We start from the raw sequence: 26,806 nt of genomic DNA on the forward strand, positions 1-26,806 counted from the left end.
CCGGGAGGCCCTTTTGGCCTGGAGGCGGGGCCGGCCGGGCTAGGCCGCTTGGGCGCAGAACGGCGCGAGGTAACAGACGTCCCCGCAGTAACGCGGCCTAGGCTGGGCCTGGTTGTGAGGCGCGTGGGGCGGGGCGGGGCTGTGCGGCCGCCCACCTTCATGGAGACAGGAGCGGGGTAGTGCGGCTCAAGGGCAGTGCTGGACTAGCCTAGCGTGGAGCCGGGACAAGTGCTTGAAACCACTGGAAGTTCTTCCTGGGTGGACGGTCCAGGGATGATGCCTCCGGGAGCTGCCCCAAATCACCCCCTACGCCTGTCCTTTGCGGGGGTGATGTTCCTGCTCCCAACCATGCCCCGCCTCTTGTGACTACAAGATGCCTTTTGTTGTCGTCCTCGATGACATCTTTTTCTCAGCGTTTCACAAGCTTGATCAAATCGGACGTCAGGTTGCTCTCGATCCAAAGCAGAACCTTGTCGACAAAGCATTTTTTAAGGCGACCCAGATGAGACATCGGACAAGATCTGTCCACACCCTGAGATGGGAGAGCAGGGGCCGTGTTAAAGACCGGAAAGCTGCTGTTCTCGTGAATCAGCAGTTCGGTTCTTTCTTTCTTTTTTTAAAGTCAATTTTTGGCTTAAGAACAAAGACTTGTAGACGTGTTTTTCCTTTCACGTTGCAGATCCTGCTGCCCTAGGGCGGTGCTCAGCTCTACTCCCATAGGTAGCCCAACTGACTTCAGACTGGCCATGTCTACATGAGACGCTGAGTGCACAGTAGCCCATGGCTACCGCACAGTAGCGGCACATGCCAGAAAGCGTGACGCGGTGCTACTGCACAGTAGTCGCAGGCTACTGCACAGTCATGTCACGAGCTGCGTTGCTAATATGCGCTAAGTCCGATTACTGCCCAGTCATTTAGTACTTTTGTATGCAAGTACTAAATGACTGTACAGCCAGTGTTTCATAGTTGCAGCCACTGATGAGTAAAATGAAGCATGATTCAGTAGGAGGGCTCGAGTAAAATGAAGCATTGGTTCAGGACCGTGCACTATAAGTGGACAACGGCAACTGGCAAATCAGTTTTCAGTTTGAGTAGTTTGCATTTGCCCAACTAAAAATAATTCCTGGAGTCAGTCGACCATAAAAGTGGTTTTAAAACTTTTTTTTTTTCTGCTTGCTTTTTGCCCTTGACAGTATTCTGTTCATGGGTTTGATACTTGGTTGATGGTCAGGTTGTGGGCTTTCATGGGGAAAGCCGTGAGCTGATTCTCCTACAGTATGAACACAAAAGTCTCTTGTAAAGCAAGAGGATCAAAACTGAAATTGTAGATGTGGTAAAAAGTGCCGTACTCAGAGGTTGGTCCAGCTACATTTGATGCTGTCATTCTTGTGCTTGCCTGATATACAGAACAGAAAAAAAACATGTACACATTTTCTAGAGATAATTTTCTAAACTATTGTCAAGCTGAAAATTATTATATAAAATGTCAAAAACATTATTATATAAAATATTTATGTACGAACAGTAAGTCAAGTTTGATGATAACTGCTTTAAATGGGAGCTCCGAATATGGCCAGTGGTATGCTAAATCCCTGTTAATAACAGACTATCATGCCAAGGGCGTATGACAAAACTGGTGTACAATTTAGAAACGGTACTTTTCCGCGTGCTTTTTGGTTACCAATGTAGTTTTAATGGGCAAAGATTTTAGCAGCATCAGTACATTCTAAGAAGTTGTTATTCTTAATGTATGTTATAAACTTCAGTGCAGATTTTCATTGCAGCAAACCATGGCAAGGGCTTTGGCAGCAGGCAGTACAGCACACAGAGTGATTGTGCATATTGACCTGGATTGCTTTTATGCACAAGTAGAAATGATCCATAATCCTGAATTGAGAGAGAAGCCTTTAGGTAAATTTATGCTTTGTTGTTAATTGCTCTTTGGTTTACACACACACAGTACATGTAAAGAAAATTATTTTTTTTTGTGTGAAAGACAATTTTTTTTTAAATTCACGGATACTAATATTTCACAATTTATTCTGCTTGGTTTTGTGAGACATTTCATTTTTAAAATATTGGCCTTATTGCATGTGAACTAATTGATCCATGATGGGGGAGAAGTATGACATGAATTCTGTAGTAGGGATGTGATTGTATGGATCAGATTGCATGAAAAGGGTAAAAAATAAGAAGATTGCCCTGTAAATGAAAGATCACTAGCATTTAAGAAGAAATGAAATGTGACTATCATAAAATAACATTCAAACTGGTCATGAGCTCTTCAGTTTCATACAAGAAAATAAGAGTGTGATTCTTTTTTCAATGTTACATTAAATTTCTACTTTATGATTTTTGATAGTGGCATGAAAGTAAAGGAACATTTTTTGGCATGGCTATGAAATAAATGACTCTCGTATTTTAACTTTGTCTTTAGGTGTACAACAGAAATACTTGGTTGTAACCTGCAATTATGAGGCTAGAAAACTTGGAATTAAGAAACTTATGTCTGTCAGAGATGCTAAGGAAAAATGTCCACAGCTGATACTAGTTAATGGAGAAGACTTAACTCCTTACAGGGAAATATCATACAAGGTCACAGGTACCAATCAACAATTCTTTAATAAGGTGGAATAAGTGCTACACATATCTTCTTATAATGGGGAGCATTTTCTTGAATTAATATTTCTGATCTGACACAGGCCTTTGCATGTTGTCATTAGGCTTGTAGCCATGTCATCTCAGCCTGAGATTCCATTAGATGTCACAAACTAAACCGTTGGACTCCATCATTATCTAGATTAGCGTTGTAAAACAAATGCCTGCTGTGGGATGCTGATGTATTTATATGGCCCAGCATGATGTTTATATCTTGAAGTCAAATACGGTTCCTGTATTTGACTTCAAAATTATGTCAGCATTACTCATGGTTTCTAATGGATGGAAGGGGGCTAGGAGTTTGGGACGAAGCCTACAGGATCAGGAATTGGTATTTGTTACAGGAGAAGTATTGCAGAAGTCAAAAACTGAAAACGCAGAAAAAGAAAACGAGGGAGGAAGAAGAACACGAGGCAGATATAGCAGTCTAAATAGCAGCAGTCATTCTCACCAAGTGCTGTATAACACAATATGGTACAGAAGAAATACATGTTTATTAGTTAAGGGCTGTGTTTTGCTCCTTGATTTCTATGAAAGCATCCCTTCCCTTCGAGGTCAATGGGAGATTCACTATGGATATGAGTTCTTGGTTTGCATTATTATACTACATAGTTTATATGCTTTGCTTTGTTTCCATAGAACTATTGGAAGAATTTAGTCCACTGGTGGAAAGGCTTGGGTTTGATGAAAATTTTGTGGATATCACAGAGATGGTAGAGAAGAAACTAGGACAGCTACAAAGGGATGGATTGTCCAAAGTGTCTGTGTGTGGTCACGTGTATAATGATCAATGTGAGTGGATATTCCTTATTTTGTGAAAAAGTTATTATTAAATGCTAGTAGATTTGGGAATAAAATTGTAGGTTTCATCAATTTACTTTCAGAACTTCATGGCAGCACATTTCTTATTCCACGTGTAATACTATCCTGTCTACAATTAAACTGTCCAAAACTTGAGTTGCATATTCTCATACTGTTAGAATCTCGTATTATAACTGGCATATGAATTGGTCATGCACTGTGATTTGGAAAAATAAATGGTTTTGTTCCTGTGGGCTGTAAAAATACATAAATAAATACAGAATTAAACATCCGGTTTGATCAAGGTCAAAGTAACAACTTTCATGTTACTTCATGTAACAGTTAGGTTTAAGGATATTATTTGTTATAGTTACTCTTTGTCAGTTACTTGACACTTAGTCAAAACTACCCTTAATGTAGAGAACAAACAGAACAAACTTTTCCTATGGAGTGTAGTGGAAGAAGATTAAAGGGCAGTTACTGGATATGAAGGTAGAAGTTAGACTGGCGAATATGTTCTTCCTCTGCACAACTATATGCAATTGAAGTAATAAGATTTATATTCTTAAATGAACCACAGAAGAACGTATCCTTACTGGATCAGATGATATCATCACCCAATGCTATTGCTACAGTTTATTAATATGGTCTGTGAAGAAGCTGTCTTAAATATGAACCTTAATGAAAAACAATCCTACATGAATAATTGAAGGGAAAAAATCTTCCTCTGTCTTAATTAAACAAATATTTCCAAATCTCTAATTTCATATTGTTGTGATCTGATGAAGAATGCTTTACATTCAACAGCTTGTCTGAGGCTGTTCCAACCATGCAGTCGGTCCAGTAAAAGATGCCACCCACAAAAATCCTTGCCTGAATGATCATAGCATATTCATCAGCGCTCATCTTTGTCTTTACAGCTATCTGTTTACAAGATATGATGCATGTAAGACTTATCATTGGATCTCAGATTGCAGCAGAAATGAGGGAAACCATGCACAACAGACTGGGTCTTACAGGGTGTGCAGGAGTGGCTTCTAATAAGTTGCTATCAAAACTAGTATCTGGTACCTTTAAACCAAATCAACAGACAGTACTTCTGCCTGAGAGTTGTCACCACCTAATAGAAAGCCTTGATCACATCAGAAAAGTGCCCGGTAAGAGACTGGTGCCACCAGCTTTCACACATACTTTATAGATAACACTTGTTTAATGCATTAACTAAACAAGTATTAATTAAACAAAGTAATACTTGTACGCTGTGTTAATTAAAGTTGAATATTTCAAAATCTGGGTTTTCACTCTGTTTTTATTTTTTTATTATAGTCAACCTAGATCTTAGACAATGAAAATAAATTACTTTTATTTCTGTTTTCTTATTCTCTTCATTTTGCATTTGTGCCATAAGTGCTGTAACCCTGGGGGTACAGATACATTAAAATATTTGGAATTCAGATGTTTTTAGTAATGTAAGTAAACATGTAAATGTTTGTATCGCCTTCCAATTTCCTTGGCAAATCCTAAAGTTTTGTTTAACGCTATCTGAAAATGTTGCTTCTAAGAGTGTAACTAAAATTGATGTGTAGCTGGGCATTTTACATTTGAGAAAACAAGTATTTTAATGTATTGATTCAATATACAGTTCAATTCAATAAAACACTTTAGTAATAATCTACATAATATATATATTGTAACCTTATCTTTAACAAATTAATTTCCATATTTTGTCTATTATAGTGTTTTGCAGAGAATTTTTACCCAAGTTATGTACCTTTTTTACCTAGGCATTGGCTTTAAGACTACCAAGCGCCTTGAGTTGCTGGGTCTCAGTAGTATACGTGATCTCCAAACCTGTTCTCCTGAGATATTAGTAAAGGAACTGGGAGTTGCAGTTGCTGAGCGGATCCAAAAACTCAGCTGTGGAGAGGATGATTCTCTTGTGACCCCCTCTGGACCTCCACAGGTACACAAACATTCATAGATGTTAGGGTCGGAAGGTACCTCAGTAGACCATCGAGTCCGACACCCTGCCCTGGGCAGGAAAGAGCGCTGGGGTCAGACAACCCCAGCTAGATGCTTATCCAGGCTCCTCTTGAAGGACTCCTAGGGTAGGGGAGAGCACCACCTCCCTTGGAAGCCCATTCCAGATTCTGGCAACCCTTATTGTAAAGTTCTTTCTAATGTCCAACCTAAATCTGCGGTCCGTCAATTTGTGCCGTTGTTCCTGGTTACTCCAGGGGGTGCCCTAGTAAATACAGCATCTCCTTTTCCCTGGTGCTCTCCCCTGATGCATGAGGGGAAAGTTTCCCTGTTTGAATACAGTTTTCCTGAACTAGTTTAAATACAGATACATAGAGTTCAGGAATTGATATGCTTGATTTGGCCAGTGGCCCATATTTTATGTATTCACTATTATAACTCAGAACGTTCTTACTATTTGTACAGAGGTACGTTCCTTTTAGAATTCCACTAAATTCTAGGCCTTATGGACATATGTTTCCCAAATTAATTGTCTTGTCTAGAAAAAAAAAACCTATTTCTTTTTATCAATTTTCAAGTTTTTTGGTCGCCTGGTAATACACAAAATTGAAATGCCTCTTGATTTCTCTCAGTCTTTTAGTGATGAAGATTCCTTTAAAAAATGTTCATCAGAAGTGGAAGTTAAAAAGAAAATTGAAGAATTACTCACTAATCTTTTAGACAGGTGACTGTCTTCATTTGTTATTGCTGACTGAATTTGTGACCTGAAAGGACACACTGGGATATGTAAGGATTGTCTCTTAACTTAAAATGCTGCCCCTTCAAACTCAGCCTGCTTTCCTAGAGGTTCCACTGATCCTTCTACCCTTTTTCTCTCACCTCATGAAATGTGTCCTCTACAACTGCCATGTATTTGTCTCCTGTAACTCTTACATGTCCTGTTTCATCATAAGCTTACGCTTCATATGGCCAAAACTGTATTCCTTATCTTCCGTTCTGTTGCTTTTTCTGTTGTAGACAGTGTCATCTTTCCTGTTACTTATTCCCATAACCTGAGGTCATTTTCATCTTCTCACTTTTGTTTACCTTTCACATCGAGGAAATAGTCATCTCCTGCTGCTGCTGCTTCACTCATGACAAAATTGTTTCCCCTCATTTCCTTTCTGACTTGCTATAAACCACCATTTCTCAATCCATGAGTAACAACCCAAAAGTGGGTCATAAGAATATATGAAAGGGTTGTGAACAAACTTAAAAAATGGATCCACAGACTTTTAAAATTGATTCTTCGTTAAAGGAGAAAAACGTGGGAAACCGTGGCTTTTCCCTTGCAGGCTGTCAGAGACCCAGCCTGCAAAGGGCTGCTTGGGGGCCCCCCCATGTCCCACACACTGGAGGCCTATGGGTGGGGGGCCCTGGGTCAGGAGTGAGGGGCACTGGGTTGGGACTGGCCATCGATGTTTACAAGTGGGTCCTGGTACAAAAAAGGTTGAGTACCACTGCGAACAACATCACAAATGTAGCTGAGGTTATAGTCATTCCTGGTTGATCTGATTCATTCCACCAACTTCCCCTTTTTTGCTGTATTAGATGTAAGCTGATTGTTTCAACATCCATGAGTTTCTGAGTTTGTCTCTTTATCTTGTCTCTCTTCCAGACATTGTTGGTCTGTTCCAGCGTGCAGCTTGTCCAATAAAAGATATCACCCACAAAAATCTTTGTCTGTCTGTCCGTCTTTCTCTCTCCACCTTAAAAATCCCATTTGTTCCCTTCTTCCATAAATGTCTTACGTTTCTTTTCATGCTGCCTCTTATCTATAAGTCCTACCCACTTCAATAAAGTACATCCCACTTCTAACACAACTTGCATACAAGATTAGGCAACTAATACATTGATTTACTTGTATTTAAAAAGAGAGGGGAAATATCCTCTTTACATTCCAAACCCTGATTTGATCTTGCTCCACCCTCACCATCCTTTATATTTTGTAATAGTGTTTTTCACTTCATTTCATCTAGTCTAAATTGTAAAATCCTCAATGCAATGTCTGCATCTTTATGTTCTGGAAGATACTTCACAGCCTTTTAGATAATGAAAGAAAGAAATCCGAGCTACGAAACTAAAGGAAGGGGGAAGAGGAAGAGAAGCTAAACTCACCTCTGGAGTCATGATATTTTCATGGAGTGAAAAAAAGTATTGGCAATAAAATGCAAATTGGGTCCTAAGGGGTATAATCTCAACGCCAGAATGCATTTTGAACACATTAAAATAGAAGCAGCACATTTGTATGTTAGTGTTTTTGCAAACTGAGCTTTACAGTCTTCCTATTCATTTTAGTTTAAAGACTCTGAGGCCATGGACACAGGAATTAGTTAAGTGTTGCCAAGTTAAGCTGTCCTGATTTGGAAAGCTGCAAACAAACAAGACATCCCTTAAAAGCGGGTTAACCCTAGTCCTACAGTAGCGGACATACAGTGGGGTTGAATCAAGGCTAATTTTTTCATGCATCCAAATGCCTGCTTTTCAGTGAACAGCATGTTTGTTTCTCACTTTCCAGTACTGTACACAGCCTAGTATGCCTTGCTCCAGGCTTTGCCCCTTCGTTCACATATCTATAACCTTGTATGTTCAGAAAACTTAATACATTTTTGTTTCCAACAGTTCCAAAGTACAACACTTATGATTGTCTTTTCCAAAATAATTACCAAAAACATAGCAAAAAGATAAGTTCATCTTCACTTTGCCTATGCAGAATTCTCCCCTCCAGCAATATTTTCTAGTACAGTTATTATTCCCAAAATTCTACATAACAAAGCAAGACTGCTTTCTAATTTGGGAATATCTTTATAATGGCAAAGTGATCTCATTCTCCAGGTTGAGAACCATGTTTTAGTATTTTGCAGTGCACTTCTACAAAGGAGTTCACTTTAAGAATGAGATACTTGGATTTTTTTCTTATAAGAGATTGAAACAAATTCAACTTTGTAAATTTCTAGCTGTATTTATTGGAATTGTTTATTAGAAACTATCTTCAAAATGGTGAAGAAATAAATGATATTATAAGATTGCTAATAAGTAGAATTGATTTAGGAAGAATCAAAATGCTTCATTTCAATAAAGGGAAAATGAGGCAGAAAAACTAAAATTTAGGCAGTACTTTTTATACTCTATGTTAAATACCATTATTTTGTCAAACTTCCTTGGTGGATACCAGAATACATTTCCTTTTACAATAATTGGCTGAAGAAAATATGAATTAATTAGTGTTAATTTTAATTACACTTTATATTTTTTCTTTTAGAATACACAATGATGGAAGAAAACCACGTACAATAAGATTAACTATTCGTCAGTTTTCACTAACTAATAAATGGTTTAATCGGGAGAGTCGTCAATGCCCTATTCCACCGCACATCATCCAGAAATTTGGGACAGGTAAAGGCTGTTTAAAAGTTTCTTAACAGTGTTTCCACATTTCAGTTCAAAATATTTCAGTGATTTGTGTGTGACAGCTATATCATGATGAGACAGACTAAGAACACAGAACTTGATGATCAGAATAACTTTTATTTCTTAAGAAAGTAAATTGTTACCCTAGCCTTGAGGGGACTGTCTTGACAGTGTGTGAACCCAGGCACAAAATGTACTTGTCTACATTTTACTCGCATGATGACAAACATGAGTTGTATTTAACTCCTCCCTGTTAAACAAACAGGCAATAAACCATAAAAGAAATTACTTGCTTGAGTGAGTTAAATTTTAGTTGGGTGGGTTATCTATAAGATTTCAGTTTCTTCCTGATGCACTTTTTTATCCAGTGGTATATTGCAAAGATACCATCTTCCCTCTGAAGTAAATGGCTTCCAACCCACGTATGGATCACAAACTTTCAGTTGCCATTTGATTTAGTTCCCCCACTCCCTTCCCTTGTACTTGGTCAGCCTCTTCATTAATATATAGAATCATTAAACTTTCTGGCTTAGTTGATATTAAGAGTTAATAAAATATCGTAATCATTGACATAAATTGATAAAGAATTAGAGTGTTTCACCTCTAGTTTACCAGTTTGAACCTATTCTGGACTAGAGATGACCAACATTTTTTTAAAACTTCTAAGGATAAAGATTCCATAACCTCTCTAGGTATTCAATATTTCATCACCCTTATAAGGTAGAAAACTCTTTGTAATGTGCAACCTAAATTGTCCTTGTTGCAGTCTACTGTAAAGTAAGTTTGTGGTCTCAGTGTAAAATTAGCAGGCATCATAGACATGTTGCAGTATTTATCATAGTTGCATACATTGGGGCCCTTTATGGCTTCTTTGGGATTTTTTAGTTGCAGGACTGTGGCTTAATTTTATGCGTTTATATTGACCATCTTTCCAATTTTCACATCGCCTCTTCTAGAAAGGCAGGGCAGGAAAAGGAGAACTTCTGTTGGTAACGGCTATATTGTAATGATTCTGTGCATAAGTCTTGAGAGCTGTCAGTCCAGCACTTTTCACAAACACTTAAAAAACATCAAAATGTAAACACAGTTTATAGATCACCTTGTCTTTGTTTTTTGAAAGAGTCAAATAAAAATCTCCTTACTGGGTATAACTGTTGTGACAAACCCTTACAAAATGTTAAGAATATATTTAGTCCATCAAATATTTACATTAATACTTACCTTATTTTGTATTTGTACAAAGTACTGAAAGTCCAGGTTCTGTCCTAAGAGTGAGCCTATAATGTCTTGATTAAATACATACCTATTTAAATCTTAATTCCATTCAGTCCTGTACAGAAAGTTTTGATTAAACTGTGCTTTTTTTCAAATTGCCTATTTAGGAACCTATGATGTTGTGTCCCCACTGGTTGATATCCTTATGAAGCTGTTTCGAAAGATGATAAACGTGGAGATGCCGTTTCATATTACCCTTCTGAGCGTCTGTTTCTCCAACCTCAAAGCCCTGCCTAGCTGCACCAGAGGATCCATCGGATTTTATCTAACTCGGACATCATCCCATGCAAGTGCTCGCACATGTATTCAAGTAAGTTGACAGTTATTGAAAAAACGCAGTAAGTTCAGAATAGGATAATATATTTGTTGTAGTCTGTATAATGATTTTTAAGTAGTACTTGCTTCCAAGTTTTATAGACCCAAATATCTGGTCCCAAATTAGTGGTAAAAATGAAGATCTCTGTAAACTCTCCTGAATAAATACAATTCCTAAGATGTGTTTTTATGATTCTCTTCCTTGGATAGTTTTAATTTATTTTTAATTAGCATATCTTGAATGGGACAAACTAGGTTATGAAACCTTATTTCCCTGGGGAAGAGAGAGGAGTTTATGGAGAAAGGCACTCAAGCCAGTGTTTTCAAAAATGAGTAAATAAATGTGGGTTTTCCATGAGCTTTGTTGAGAGCTATTGCCTGCTCTAAAAACAGGCTGCTTATTTAGGTGTTCTAAGTATAAAGTTAAGAAGCAACTTAAGCACCAAGTGCTTCTATAATTGATCTGTACAACAAGATATAGAAATGGCCTTGAACTACAGAAAACATCTTAAATGTTTGGTTTGAATTAACACTCGTTAGTGTCATTAATTTGCCTTTTAATAGTTAATAATAAGGCTACCTTCAAACACTGCGGGCGGGCGGGCGGGCGTGCGTGGTTTCCCATATGCTCTCAATGTCTTCAGCTGGGCCAAGACTTTAGCCCAGACCTTTATTTAATTCATAGCATTTGTGAGCCACTGTATTGCTTATCGTTTAAGATTTACTGGGAATTTAGAAACTTGAGATTAAGTAAACAAAATGTAGGTCTTTAGACATGCACGAAATATGGATACGTACAAGTAGGTACGACCACACATTACGTGTTTCCATGGGCAGATATGCATTTCTATAATTACTAAGTTCTTGTCAGCAATTACTCACTTGACAAGTAAATGCAAAGTAGGAAGCTTTATTCTTGGTCCTTTCTGTTTCTTCACTGCACTTGCCCACGGATGGCCCTCTTAACTTCCCTAATTTGTCTCACATCATGCATATCAATTCTTAAATCAAGTTTTGTTAGCTGTCCACCCAGTCTCTCTGTGAGTACTCAAGCTCAGATAGTACCCTTGAGTACCAAAGCTCCATTCCTACTTTCTGCAGTTTGAATGTTTAGCACTTTTAATTTTCTTTGGTGCTAGTTTTAAATATTTACAGAGTGCATCGTAGAACTGGTTGGGAATTTTAATGAAACCTTTTCTTTGTTAGAAAAGACTAAAACCTGTGAAGACAAGGTTCTTTGGGTAAATCTGATATCGTTTATTAGACCAACTCAAATAGTTGGAAAATTCTTCTTAGCAAGCTTTCGGGTATAAATACCCTTCATCAGGCTGAGGAAGCATCTGAAGTTGGTGTGTGCTCTTCTTGGATGGAACTGCACCAACTGCAGATGCTTTTTCAGCCTGAGAAAGGGTCTTTATACCTGAAAGCTTGCTAAGAAAAAACATTCTAATTATCTGAGTTGGTCTAATAAAAGATATCAGATTTACCCAAAGAACCTTGTCTGCCTATGTCCTTAGATCAACATGGCTACAGCTTACATCCCTAAAACCTGTGAACACATTTGTTTTGATGACACTATCAGGAAGGTTTCCCCCCTCCAGGATGGACTTTCTCATGAAAGAGAAACCTACCCTCATATGGAGAATAGTTAGAGCACTCACTTGGACTATGTGGGATATCCAAGTTCAAGTCCTAATTTTGTTGAGCAAAGTCTGAGCTTTCTACACCCCAGGTGTGTGATCTGGCCACTGGACTAGTGGTTGTCTGTCGTGTTTTTTTCTGTGAATGTTTTTCAAAAGGTTTCCTTCCATTTTGCTCTTATAGAATGAAAAATTCTGCAAACTCAAAATTTAGTGAAATAGGTCTTGTATTCTGGCTAGTCCTAATATTTCAATATATTTAGTAATGTTGTTATAGCTTGTCTGCCAAGCAGCATGAAGAGATATATAGTTTAATGTTTTAGAAACTTCAGAAACTTCAGTGGAAATGTTTTAAAGTATCTGTTCCTTAGAAAATGGATTCCAATTTAAGTTTGTCAAAGGCTCTGTTGAATATAAAATAGCATTAAAACAATATGGAGTACCTGGTGGAATACGGAGCATATTTTTTTTACCCTTTGAAAAAAAAACATTGGACAGGTTCACCGTTTGTAAAATGCTACTTGTTGAATGACACCCGTTTAATCATTTTATAGTAATTTAAATAATATATTTTATGCCACAGGAAATGGAAAGTGTTCCACAAGACCAGGCACACTGTTGCAGTTCTGCACCAGCTGAAAGAACTGAAAGTACAACAGACGGAAAACCTTCACTAGAAACCAAAAGCTTCACGGAGGAAACAAGAATTCCCGAATACCCACTTCACTTGCTTCCTGCTGGTCTTGACCAGGAAGTCTTCAGTCAGCTTCCAGTAGATATTAAAGAAGAAATTATTTCTGGCAGCAGCGGGGCAAAGATTCATACAGAAAATATTTTGGATCCACCATTACTTGTTTCTACACAAGCACCACCATATTTTGCCCAAGAAAAAATGCAAAACGCTTTCCCAAATTTCCACAAAGTAGATCATAGTATCAGCTTTTCAGCGTGCACTGAATTCTTTACATCTACCATTGAGCCAGTGACAGCCATGGTACAGAGGTCTACTCCAGGTTGTACTCCTGCGAATTCCCTAATGGATGACTGCATAGAACAAGAGCCCACAGAATCACTCCATTTCAAACAGAAAGACTCAGTTGTTTCAAGCCTGCAAAACCAACAACCTTTTCTGCACCCTCATTATTCAGGCGCACAGGAACAGGCTCTTGAAAAGGTTTCTCAGGCTGAAGGTTCTAGAGGACAAGAATCACGTGAAGTAAAAATTGTATTCCCTGTTAATGTTGACCCAAAGACTTTTTTTGAACTACCTACAGAAGTGCAAAAAGAACTACTGGCTGAGTGGAAGAATCAAGAGCCTGTTTCCAAAATGCGCATGAATAAACCATGTGAAAAGCTAAAAACGAGCAAAGGAAAAAAGAATGCAGCATTGTGTTCATCACAGTCTAACAGTTTACTAAGGTATTTTAAACCAAACTGATGACTGTTTATAATACAGAGATGATTGGCATAAAAAATTTCAGATAAAACAAAATTGCCATAAGAACAGGCACTTAAAAGTCAATCACTTTTACAATAAAGAAACTTACATTGTAACATTGTGACTGTACATAAAAACTCACTAAGACCATCTCAGCAATGAAGAGCTTCATTAACACTACATGTTCTTTTGTTAAAGTAGCAGACATATATTTTATTTGGTCCAACGTACAGGATAGGGCTGGTTTCCACCTCCCCACCTCATTCTCTCCCTCTTTCTTTGAGTCTTCCAGTTGTATTATCCTCATTGAAAAGCTACATTCACTGAAAAGTTGCAGATACTTAATGAGACTTGTTCTTGTATCAGCCAAATTGTATTAATTAGGCATTGGTTTCCACTGCTAAATCCTTTTTTTATTAAACCCTTAACATACAGGAAATGCTTACTTTGTGGAGAAAAAGATCCTGCGAACCTGCTGGCACACTGAAAATGTATGGCTGTTTATGTTAATTCTTACTTCCATAACTGCTAGAGAAGGAGCACAGGGTGAACAGAAAACCTTCTCCATGTGTTTCTTAAACTTTCAAAAACATTTTTATGATATGCAGCTAGAATGGCCAAAAAGAGGTTGTCAGCATTTCCTGCAGTTAAAACTACCAGCTGCAAAGGTTGTGGGCTCTTGAAATTAGCAGACAAGAAATGCCCTTTTGCTGGTCATTATGGTTTAATGAAAACATTCCCAGGTTGTTCATGGTAAGAACAATCCCTTTTCCATTTCTGAATGTCATGGATTTGCTGGTTTCAGGATGCAGACAGTAGCAACATGCCTTAAAGAGATGTTCTTTATAACATACAATAACTCAATTCCTAGCCCATGAATCCACTGTTTTATAACTACTCCAGGATTTTTTCTTTTCTTATGAACATATCATAAGCTAACCAGTCTTAATGTTCAGCCCTCTTGATCAGGTCACTTATATGGACCTCATTTTAACAAGTTACTTAAGGATAGTATTAAGTTGCTGAAGTAATTATAGCACCTCTCTTTTTTAAAAAAATCTTACCAATGAACAATTTGACATTTAAAATTTAGCTAATTACTGTTTGAATGTAATTTGTAATAAATGTATTTACAATTACTAATACTTCGAGTCAAAATTAAATAATTTGAGTTACAAAACTAGGCCATGTTGCTTAAAATATACATATGTAAAACTATAGCAAAATATTGATTAGTCTGTCAGTGCAACATACTTATCAACACTTATGATATTTTACATAATCAAGTTATTTCACAGTAGCTTTATACAATAAAGTGCTAGTGTGTTACAAAATACATCACAGTGTATTGTTACTTTTGACTTGCTCTGAAATCTGACTCGTGTATGTATTTTGATGGCAACTCAATGTAAGTTCTAATTAAATCTTGTTCAAAAAACCTTTCCCTGTAAAGCAATGAAACACAATTATTATGACACCGATTCATAATTTAGCATTTAACAGAAGTACACTAAACTAAGTTTTACATGCATGCTTTCTGTGTTTAGACCACATTTAAAACTAAGCTACAGATATTTTATTTATAAAACGAACTTGGGTAACAGCTGCTTGTTGTTCAAATGTGCAAGATCTTTCTCTTTATGTTTGACTATGGTATCTACTTATTTAACGTCTTTAGTCCAGCCCTTGTGTCAGTGATTAAGTTTATGAGGATAGTTGGCAATGCTGTTTCCACCACTGAATGAGGCAAGATTCCTCCCAATTCTGGCTGGATAAAAACAACTAGTTTGGAATGTTCTGGGTTCCTGTCAGAAATGGAACAGAAGCCTTCAATTAATGTTTGCATTTATCCAACATCAGTTATAATCTACAAGATGCAAATGCTGACGTCTTCCTTGTATTAAAGTAAAGGAATGCAGGATACATAAATGGCCCGATTCAACTTGTCACTGTAGTCTTCTTGACTTACATATTGCACTAAGTTTTGAGCATCTGCCCCATGAAAACATGCAACAAAAAAGTGAAATGGATCATACATACATTTTGTACACAGAAGCTAACAAGATGTTAAAAAGATCTTACTTTATGCATGTAATAAATACTCACTCTGGCAGTGGGGAACAAACATAGCCACAAGGGTTGTTATGACCACGGATGCAAGAGGGAGACGGAGGGCATTCTGGATACTCCACACTGACAGCTAAGTGACCAAAAACAAAACTGAGAATGAAGAACCTATCAACTAAATATATCGATCATGTTGACATCAGAGTGGGCACATCATGAGATGCTTAATGTGCAGTAGCCTAATGCTACTGTGCGGTAGTGTGCCAGGCAAAAACTGCTAATACACTACTGCACAGTAGTGTTAGACTACTATGCAGCAAGCATCACTAAAAAAACGTGCACCAGCACTACTGTGCCATAACTAGTTACTGCGCATTTAGTTAGTACTTCATTAAGTACTAAACTAAATACACAGTAACTACTGTGCATTAGTGAATGTGTAGACGCACCCACTATTTCTCAAAAACAAAATGCTGCTTTTCTGAAATGGCACAATATAAAAATTATAAATGCAATTACTACTGGCTGGGCACGTCTACACGAGATGTTTACTGTGCAGTAAACACTTCAGTGCCCACGTGTGCCCCCATTCAGCTAGAGTAAACTAATTTATGCCACACCAGGATAGTACTTGTAAACAGTAGTACTACCCTGCTGCAGAGTAAAAAAAAACTGCAGCATTGCATGCGTAGATGCTGCCCTGGCTGGCTGGGCCACACAGTTGCTTCAGTGCAGGGGCTGCCTGGCCTCACACTGAACGACCCTTGTGCCCCAGCCAGAACCTCTACAGCATGTGTTAATGCGGAGAGCAGCCCCAGGTTGTAAAGCTGACCCCCCCCCCCGGCAAAGTATCCTGCCAGCCAGGGCTGCTCTGACCCCGATCAACGTGCTGCAATCCCAGGCACGCATTCAAACGACAATAAACTCCGGAGTGTAGTGCTTCACATTATTTGCATGTGTAGATGCACCCTGTCAGTAGCAATTACATTCTGCCAGCTAGGTTTTAAGAGAATATTTACTATTTGTGCATACACTTGCTCTACGTGCAAATGCAAACGCAAACTTCCATTACTACAAAAATATTCTGATAGTCACACCTATAGAAATCAATTTCAAGACTTTTGGCAAACCCCCATAATTAGTAAGGGAACTAGGGAAGACGAGGAAAAAAATGTCTGCACATGCAGCCAGAATTGCCTTTTGAAGGGGGAAAGGTTTGCAGGGGATGTCATAGCAGCACTGTTATGCATGTATTAATGTATTAAAATAATTCAATAATTAAACTATTTGGAGAACATTCTATGCTGCCATTTGCCAAAGGCCATACCCACACAAAGGGAAGACTAAAACAAAACAGTATTTTTGTGGCTTTATTGGTACACAATTTAGCTGTAACGTGAATTAATTTCACATGTATAATTTTTTCAGTAACAGTGTTGGTACAGGTCTGGAAACAGAAAAAAGAGTGAGCAAATAATCAAAGACTTTCACCATTAAAATAATATCTTAACTAGGGTATAGAGCTGGTTGAACACCACAGAAATGTCTTAAACCATTCAATAAATCCTGGTGAAATATGGCTGGAATATATTTGGAAACACTACTTATTCCTGCTCTGATTTCTACATCTTTCTTCCTTTTGGTAAACCTCTTTTCTCTTCATGGATTCACTTAATTTTTTACTTTTGAAAAATTACGCTGAGTCTCCCTCAAGAGTTGTTTTTTCCATGTTTCCCCCACCATTCTTTCCCTTTTTGTCTCTCTCAAATTATCAGCTTTCTTCATAATGTATCCCCTTGATTTTTTACCACCCACCTATGACTCCATTTGTGCACCCACTCATAGACCAACTAGGAGAATATTCCATATAAATAAGAAAAAGGAAGAACAAAACCCAAAGAAGCCATTTTTATGTATAATAAAGTAAGAGCGAGAGCAGAAACATTATTTATTTGGAATTCACCTTTAATTTTATTATTTATAATTATTGTCATTACTTTATTATTTTACATTTACCTTTTTATTGTCATTATAAGCAAGCTCTTTATTTTAGGAGATATGAGAGGGGAGAATTGTTTAGACAAATCCCAATCACATTTCTTAGGACTTGAAAATTATTAGAAATTAAAATGCTTTATAGGTGCCAGACATGCAGTTACGGAACATTAATATTGAATACAGATACGTAAAAGTGATTAACAAAGTAATAAAAAATGAATTGTCTTTTTCTATACAAATTGTATGTGAAACCTTCAATTTTATTAATAGAAGAGAGTAAATATTATAATAAGAGAAGCAACTTGTTATGCTGAAAGACATTTATAATATAGAATTCCCTAAAATAGACAAGTAAACACTGCACAAAACAAGGGATTACAAAACCTTTTTCCTCAAAGTTAGTGTGCACTTAGATAAGAGATACAGCTATTTGAGATCTTGTAGAAGTGAAGTCTGACTCCTCTACCTTTACCTAATCTTGGGTGGGGAAAACTCTGATGGGCATTTGTTTTTATTTTAGTTGAACTTTGCATAGAACAAGGTATCACTCACTGGGTGCATCTACATGTGCTATTAGAGTAATATAGTTTAGTTTCATAGCTGGTAGAGTTGGAAGGGACCTGAGCAGATGACCAAGTCCGACCCCCTGCCATGGCAGGAAAGAGCACTGGGGGCCAACGACCCCGGCAAGGTGTTTGTCCAGCCTCCTCTTAAAGACCCCAGGGGAGGAGCCAGCACTTCTCTTGGAAGTTGGTTCCAGATCCTAGCCGCCCTGACTGTGTAGTAGCGCCTCCTGATGTCTAGTCTGAATCTACCCTCTGCCAGCTTGTGACCGTTATTTCTTGTCACTCCTGGTAGTGCTCAGGGGAACAGGGACTCCCCCAATGCCTGCTGGTCCCCCCCGACTACTTTGTAAATGGCCACTACATCCCCCCTCAGCCTTCTCTTGTGGAGGCTCAACAGGTTCAGGTCCCGTAGCCTCCCCTCATAGGGCCTGCCCTGCTGACCCCTGATCATGCAGGTGGCCCTCCTCTGGACCCTCTCCATGCTGTCCACATCCCTCCTGAAGTGCGGCGCCCAGAACTGGACACAGTACTCCAACTGCGGCCTGACCAGTGTCGTGTAGAGAGGGAGGATCACCTCCTTGGACCTTCTTGAGATGCATCTGTGGATGCATGACAAGGTGCGGTTGGCCTTCCTGACCGCGTCCCCACACTGTCGGCCCATGTTCATTTTGGCATCAATAATGACTCCAAGATCCTTTTCTGTGATAGATGATAAACACCAATGCAGTTTGCACCAGAGTCAGCTGCTCCCAGATGCAGCATCTGCACGTGCGCTCAGGACCACAGCACTTAGAGCCAGGCTGGAGAAGCCCCAGGCTGGCAGGTGGCCTGGGGGGTCAGCCCCGAGCTCTAGGTGGCAGGGTCAAGCAGCGAACAGGCTGGCTGAGACACGAAGGAGCTACAACACAGGGTTAGGCAGCATGCATTTTAGCACCCTTGTGCCCCAGCCAGACCCTGTCATAGCTTACACATCATTTTGAGCACATTTAATTACTCTGCCATAAGATAGTACTGTTAGGGAGTACAGTAGTACTATCTTACAGCCAAGTTAATTAACATACTGTGCCCTAATAGGGCGTGCGTATAGATTGTGACGCTTTACTACAGAGCTAATCGGTCAACTCTGCAATAAAGTGCATGTGTAGATGCACCCAGTGTGACTACTGTGCAAAACTGGGTCAATAGTAATCAATATCATAGCTTCCAAAAGAGCCAAAATACACACATACAAAATAATATTTATAACTTACAGTTAGTAGTAAGGATACCTCCAGCATATGGCTTAATGTGTACCACATCAACAAAATCTCTTGACGAAATCAGTCCCATACCATAACTCTGTGTAACACTGTGATATATGCCCGTGTCCTACAACAAGTAAGCGTAGATTAATTAAACAAATTCAGTTTCAAGAAATGTAGTTCTCTTTCATTGGCAAACTTCTGTTCTCCTGAAGAGTGAGAACGTGGCAAAAATAGATTTCTATTTGTTTGTATGTGAAGACATGGTTGATATCTACTTAAACCTAAGGACAGAACTAGTGGGTTTTACTGCTGTGTAAATGGTTTTCCTATAGCATTAAGAATCCATGCATTCGCTGCCCTTCCTAGGGGTGGGTCTTCATTTGTTTATTTTGATGCGTAAAATCTCAAAGGGCAGATCCAATACTCTGGCCCTGTAATGCAAATTATTAAAATATATACTACCATGCAGTAAAAATGACATTTCACTCTATGGAAGAAATACATACCCCTGAGTAAATTTTATTGATTTTGATTTTATTGATTTTAAAGCTCCCAAAGCCCAGAAGGAAAGATGGGCTGGCTAGGATGCCCAAAAGTAGGTTATACAAACTAGCTGACGAATCAAAAGAAAGTGGAAAAAAGATGTTAGAGAGATCTGAAAAGACATATTAAGTATAAAAGTTATTCACAATTGTTCATAAATGGGTACTGAGATTTTTTCATTCATCTACATAAGGGTAGGCTAAATGCAGAGCTGCTTTTCCTCTTCAGAGATTGTTTTGTGCAGTTCTACAAGGATCAGACCAGAAATCATAACAGTTTTGAACATGCATTGCTGCACTAGTACAATGCAATGTCAAGTCAACCACGTACCTCTCCACAATATTTGACTTTGACATATCTGATATATTAGCATAACACCCAATCAAATTGAAGACAAAAAAGCCTGATTTTTAAAAAGTATTATTAAGACTCCTGACAGTAACTATATGTACAAATGTAGTAGCTATATGTACAAATTAACTTTTTCCCATGCAAATACAATTAAGTGTATACACACAGGGCATGCAATTACTCACATGCTTTAACTGGACACCTACCTACCTCTTTTTTAAAATTGAGCCCTAATTTTTTTCACAAGTTTGTGCATCATCTTGCTGCTACTGAAACATGTCAGGTTGTGACAGGCTAAATGAGGAATTGTGCAAGCTTCCCCAGGCTGTTCTGCCATTATGTCACAACCCTGACTCAGAGGGACCTCTTGTAATGTTCTTTATTAGTTCAATTGCTGGCATCTCTAAGGTTGCCACAATGGATGTAATCGGAGGTGCTAATTAAGAGTTTGGCACTGGACGACCAAGAAAATGGGCAGAGACTGCCAAACTCATTTTACACAAACCATTAAATGGTAGTAATTTTTAGTCACAATCAAGCTAGAATACATTCATATTTGAACCCTAGAGATTAAATGCTCTGTATCCCATTAGCAGTCCTTTTGAATCATCCTACACAAATAACAGTTATAAAATATAGTAGAATCTTTGGATTATATTATGGTATTACCTGATCAATCTTTTCTAGCAGCCGGTAAGACTGTAATGCCTTGTCCCACTTGGATCGATGTTCAGGAAGATACATAAAGGGAATAACTTTAGAAGGTACCTCCTTAATTATCCCTTCTCCACAGTATCTAGGTTTTGTGCAGAAAAACATCTAAAAGTTATTAAATAATATGATGAACTGGAAGAAGTAATTTTACAATAGTAATTTGCTAGTGTTTGGGAAGTCAGATTATAATTAAGGAAAGCATGGGGATGTCATTGCATTTACTGGGCTGATTAAAATTCAATTAAAAAACAAAATGAATTATTCTGGAACCGATTTATTTTTTCTCCAAAGAGCACTGCAATCTTGACAACACAAATTATTAAATAAAAATTGCATTACAAACTATTGGGTTGTATCCTGTTAATTTAAAAATGCATTTCCTTTACTTATTAATCTTTTAATTTATCTTTTGAATTTTTCAAAATTTTTTGGCCTAATTAGAATTTCCACACCATTCTGGAGCTGTTATTTTTGTATAAGTATCCTCCATATTGAGGAGACCTTGTATGGATGCCAACGATATCATTGAAAGCCACATATTTTGCAGGAGTTTTAGATCAGGGGTTTGACAACCTATATACTGGATCCAGATATACTCCATCCAGATGAAGGGCTTCAGTGGCATTTGAGGCCCTCCATCTCCATGGGCTGGACGAAGGAAGCTTGGACTGGATGGACTGCACCATGGCCAGGCTGCTGGAAGCTTCACCCATGCCACAGCTCGGAGAAATGACGGCAGCACCCAGGTCTTAGTGCTTCCCTACCTCAGACCCAAGTTGGGTCTTTCTGGCCCACCACTACTGCTGGTCTAGAGAGATGACAGAATTCAACACAAAAAAGAACAGGTGTAGTTATGCACAGAGATTATAAACCTGACTCTCCGCTGCCAAACACTTTGTGTCATCACAGAAACATTGCCAAAGCAAGTGTTGTGTGGGTGTAAACGACTCCCCAAGGCAGTGGAGAATCAGGTTCTCGGAGTTAACCATGCTGCCTGCAATAGGTATAGAACATGATGGGAGCCATTCGAAGATCTGTTAAGTGAAGAGCAGATGCGCTATATGTTAAGATCAGCAGATTTCAATTGAGCCACACCCTTTATTGCAATTTATTTATGAATCATTGTTTAGCAATATCATGTGAGACTCTTGCCCAAATCTTGTAAAACCTTCTCATGTGCAACCAGTATGAACCACTTACCCAGATAGATTTCCTATAGGCCAAGGAAAATGGAAACTTTTGAAAACTACAACTGCCTCAACAAAGGAATGGGGTCTTAGCACAATAACCGACATTTCAAGGTTTATACAGAAACATTTAGGAGCTGAGGACACAGGACTAGGAGGAACCTCATGAGTAGGGATCTCTGGAAGTTGTGCCGTAAGTGCGTGGCACAGCAGCTTCTTTCATCTTGGAGTTTCCCCCACATGCCCCCAGCGCCAACTGGCGGAGGGGCCCTGTTGCTTGCCGTGCGCTGCCTGTGCAAATTCCAGAGATCCCTACTCATGAGTCATCAAATCTAGTCTCCTACTGCTTTGGCCCATCATACAATTGCTTTCATTTATTTATCAAACTTCCTTTTGGAACCACGAACATTTCTTGCGTTCACTATTATTAGAAAGCTGCTCCTGAACTTCACGACTCTAATGGTTAGAATACTTTTTCTAATTTCCAGCCTAAATTCATTCATAGTCAGATTATACCCATTTTACCTTTGGCCAACACTGTCCTTTGGCTAGAATGTTTCTTCTCATTCTTCCCACTTTGTATTTATAGACAGCAATCAGGTTCTCTCTCAGCCTTCTCTTTGCTAGGTAAAACAAGCTAAAAACTGGTCTCTTTTAGTGAGATAGGCCCCTCTCTCTGCATGTTCCATTTTCATTTAATCTTTCTCTGACTTGGGTGACACGAATGGTACACAATTACAAATAAGGTCTTGTAAAACAGCATTAATACTTCCCTAAAACTGCTGAAAATACCTTGAGAAGCACATCCTAGGATGGCATTTAAAGAGCATTATCCCCAGTGAGGACACTGCTACACTCTCCTACTTTGTCCTCATATACACTATTTCAGGTTTGGGGGCTCCCTAAACTTTCAAACAAATGGTATAACCATAGGCACATGCATGGCCTCCCAATATGCCAACACATTTATGGCAGACCTTGAAGTCTGTTTCCTCTGCAGCTTCCCTCTCATCTCCCTGATATACCTCAATGACATCTTCACTGCATAGACACATGGGAAGGAATCTCTAGAGAAATTTCACCAAGACTTAAATAACTTCCATTGCTCCATCAGACTAACTCTGGAATATTTCACACAGCAGATTCATTTTCTAGACACTGCAGTGAAGGTTTGCAATGGCCACATTGCCACTACATTGTGTTGTAAGCCAACCAACCACCACAGCTACCCTCAGACCACCAGGTTTCATCCTAAGCACACCACTAGAATCACTGTCTACAGGCAAGATCTACGTTACAACCAGGTTTGTTCTGATCCCACCAACTGGGATACAAACCTTAAGGATCTGAAGCTGGGATTCCTTCAGTGACAATACACTCCCAAAACTGTAGCCACTCAGATCAACAAAGGCAGACTCAGACCTTGTGCTGACTTGCTACAATACCGACCAGTTCCTCTGGTTGTCACCTACAACCTCCAAACTTGAACACACTTCACTAATAATCTCCAAGTCCTCCTGGAAAAGGTCAACTGTTTCAAGGTAGCATGGGGGAGAAACCTGTCCTGGCTAAAAGGCAGTCCAACCTAAGCTGAAATCTCTCAGGAAGGCTACCTAGCTCCCATTCTCAGCAAGGTACCAGACTTTGCAATATGCCCAGGTGCCTGGCATGCCCCAAAATCAATACAGACCACATCAGCACTGGACCAAATAACATGGATTATAACGTCCAAGGTCATGTACCTGCACCTCTACCAACACTGTATATGCCATCACCTGCTTACAGTGCCCCACGGCAATCTACACTGGACAGACAAGGCGATTGCTACATAAAAGAATAAACTAACACCATTCATTCTTTCCTTTTCACATTACTCTAGAAAGACACAAAGGACTGTGGCAAAACACTTTAACCTCCCTGGACACTGCATCACTGACCTCAGGGTAGCTGTTCTTAAGCAGCAAAATGTTAAAAGCCAGTTTGAATGGGAAGTTACATAACAAGAAATCATACCTAACACAATTTAGTCTGTGTTTGGTTTAAACAGGGACTACTGAGTCTTATCCCACTACCTAGACTAGTTTTATGTGCCTATGAGTTCTTTGACTATTACCTTCCCTCTTTGCTCCCATCTCCCCCTCCATTTCCACCGCTTTCAAAATACTCTCTCCATTCCATACACGACTCCCTAAACTTCCTATATTCTGCTCCCTGCAAGCAAGTTCCAGCTCACAAATGCTTCTGCTATATCTAATTTAGTTAGTTTATAAGGTGCAAATCTACCTTGCCTTCTACATCATCTCTGTGAGCTAATAAAGACCACTATTAGTACTCCTCCATTAAACGAATTATTGGCATGTTTGGCATGTAGTTAAATACCTAATGGAAACAAAAATTGGGTACAATTTGAGCATCTCACCCAGCTATTGTGTCATAAATATTCTTTACATATCTACCTTTATGTATATGAGAATAAACACCAGTAATTCTAGGTTTATTTTCATTACATATACAAAAATGAATTAATTGAATATAGGCAGGCAAGAAAAGACTCAAACCTGTGAAGACAAGACTCTTTGGGTAAATCTGATATCTTTTATTAGACCAACTCAGCTAGTTGGAAAAATTCTTCTTTGCAACCTTTCGGGCATAAATACCCTTTGTCAGATTGAGGAAGCACCTGCAGCTGGTGTGTGCTCTTCCTGGATGGAATTAGAGTCTCTCTCTCTTTTCTATTCCAGTTCATTTGCTGTTCTTCTCTAATTACATTAGCTTTTTAACAATCCCTTGTGCCACTGCTCAGAACGCTAGCATGTATTTAGCAGGGTGACGGAGAAAATGGAAACACTTACAGATGTCCTGCATATTCTTTTGAAGGTTTTGAAGAAACTGTAACATTTTTCTCAGGGAAGAAAGAGAAAAATAAAAAATTAGCTGTCACTGATGAAAAGTAGTTATTTTTTATTATTGTTTACCAACAAGTTTTTAAAAATACTTTCTTTTACAACACATATGTTTTAAGGTAAATAATGTAATAAATAGTATTAACTGCTATCCTATTTCCTTACCGAAACTTTTATTACTCTCCATCCTGATGTATCTTGACTGTATGACAACATTTTTTTGGAAACTTCATCCGTAATTTTCTTGAAGTCCATCTACCAGTAAAGAATTAAAAACAATTTGCTGTTTTGTGATAACGTAGCTTACAATGAAAGAAAAACACAGGGCCTGACCCTTCTTCGCACATGCAAAACCTCTAAGTACCTGTTACTCTACTTAATGAAATGCCCTGTAACCATCAGATAAGATTTCAAGGGGAAAAAGTCTTTATTTAGACAAAACTACAGTTGCCTTTAATAGGAGTTGTGCTTGAATAGGGATTATAGGATGGGACTTTAAGAAATAACTACAAAATTGGGGTACATATACTGATTGAATGAAATAATCTTACATATTATTATCTAAATCATCACCCAAGACCTGATCCTATCAAGACTCATATGCTTCACTCTGCATATGTTCATATATGCAGAGGCGGGAATATTTGAAAGCTCGTAGTGCACGGGCCAAGTCCCGGACGACTGGAAAAGGGCCAACGTGGTCCCCATTTTCAAGAAGGGGAGGAAGGAGGACCCGGGCAACTAGGGGCCAGTCAGTCTCACCTCCATCCTTGGCAAAGTCTTTGAAAAAATTATCAAGGCTCACATTTGCGAGAGCCCGGCAGGACAAATTATGCTGAGGGGAAACCAGCACGGGTTCGTGGCAGGCAGATCGTGCCTGACCAATCTAGTCTCTTTTTATGACCAGGTTATGAAACGCCTGGACACAAGAGGAGGGGTGGATGTCGTATACTTAGACTTCAGGAAGGCCTTCGATACGGTATCCCACCCCATACTGGTGAACAAGTTAAGAGGCTGTGACTTTGATGACTACACAGTCCGGTGGGTGGCGAATTGGCTGGAGGGTCGCACCCAGAGAGTCGTGGTGGATGGGTCGGTTTCGACCTGGAAGGGTGTGGGCAGTGGGGTCCCGCAGGGCTCGGTCCTTGGACCGATACTCTTTAATGTCTTCATCAGTGACTTGGACGAGGGAGTGAAATGTACTCTGTCCAAGTTTGCAGATGACACAAAGCTATGGGGAGAAGTGGACACGCCGGAGGGCAGGGAACAGCTGCAAGCAGACCTGGACGTTGGACAAGTGGGCAGAAAACAACAGAATGCAATTCAACAAGGAGAAATGCAAAGTGCTGCACCTAGGGAGGAAAAATGTCCAGCACACCTACAGCCTAGGGAATGACCTGCTGGGTGGCACGGAAGTGGAAAGGGATCTAGGAGTCCTAGTGGGCTCCAAGATGAACATGAGTCGGCAGTGTGACAAAGCCATCAGAAAAGCCAATGGCACTTTATCGTGCATCAGCAGATGCATGACGAATAGGTCCAAGGAGGTGATACTTCCCCTCTACTGGGCGCTGGTCAGACCGCAGTTGGAGTACTGCGTGCAATTCTGGGCGCCGCACTTCAAGAGGGATGCGGATAACCTGGAGAGGGTCCAGAGAAGGGCCACTCATATGGTTAAG

At 39.1% G+C, this 26,806-nt stretch overlaps 2 protein-coding genes across 4 annotated transcripts in view; one reads left to right on the plus strand and one right to left on the minus strand.

Moving 5' to 3' along the window:
• The first annotated feature begins 6 nt into the window (after nt 1–6).
• On the plus strand, nt 7–15,195 carry POLI (DNA polymerase iota). Of its 3 annotated transcripts, none has more exons than XM_006018857.3 (10): nt 7–69; nt 1,785–1,911; nt 2,438–2,602; nt 3,298–3,450; nt 4,380–4,616; nt 5,244–5,422; nt 6,072–6,163; nt 8,741–8,874; nt 10,272–10,474; nt 12,703–15,195. In XM_006018857.3, exons 2-10 carry the CDS (start codon nt 1,791–1,793, stop codon nt 13,555–13,557), a joined length of 2,139 nt encoding a protein of 712 aa, XP_006018919.1. In that variant the 5' UTR covers nt 7–69; nt 1,785–1,790; the 3' UTR covers nt 13,558–15,195. The 3 variants fall into 3 exon arrangements, with proteins under 3 accessions (XP_006018919.1, XP_025053953.1, XP_025053952.1); XM_025198167.1 differs by lacking the exon at nt 7–69 and adding an exon at nt 76–720; XM_025198168.1 differs by lacking the exon at nt 1,785–1,911.
• STARD6 (StAR related lipid transfer domain containing 6) overlaps nt 15,187–26,806 on the minus strand; it is a 15,483-nt gene continuing 3,863 nt past the window's right edge. The window contains exons 2-7 of the mRNA XM_006018858.3: nt 25,296–25,385; nt 25,080–25,129; nt 20,996–21,122; nt 19,439–19,556; nt 15,664–15,757; nt 15,187–15,362 (exon numbers count right to left, since the gene is read on the minus strand). Coding sequence (XP_006018920.1) covers nt 15,215–15,362; nt 15,664–15,757; nt 19,439–19,556; nt 20,996–21,122; nt 25,080–25,129; nt 25,296–25,385 — 627 coding nt within the window. The 3' untranslated portion in view covers nt 15,187–15,214. The remainder of the gene's footprint in view (nt 15,363–15,663; nt 15,758–19,438; nt 19,557–20,995; nt 21,123–25,079; nt 25,130–25,295; nt 25,386–26,806) is intronic.

This window comes from Alligator sinensis, unplaced genomic scaffold (assembly GCF_000455745.1).
Source record: "Alligator sinensis unplaced genomic scaffold, ASM45574v1 scaffold701_1, whole genome shotgun sequence".
In the NCBI taxonomy this organism is placed as follows: Eukaryota; Metazoa; Chordata; order Crocodylia; family Alligatoridae; genus Alligator; species Alligator sinensis.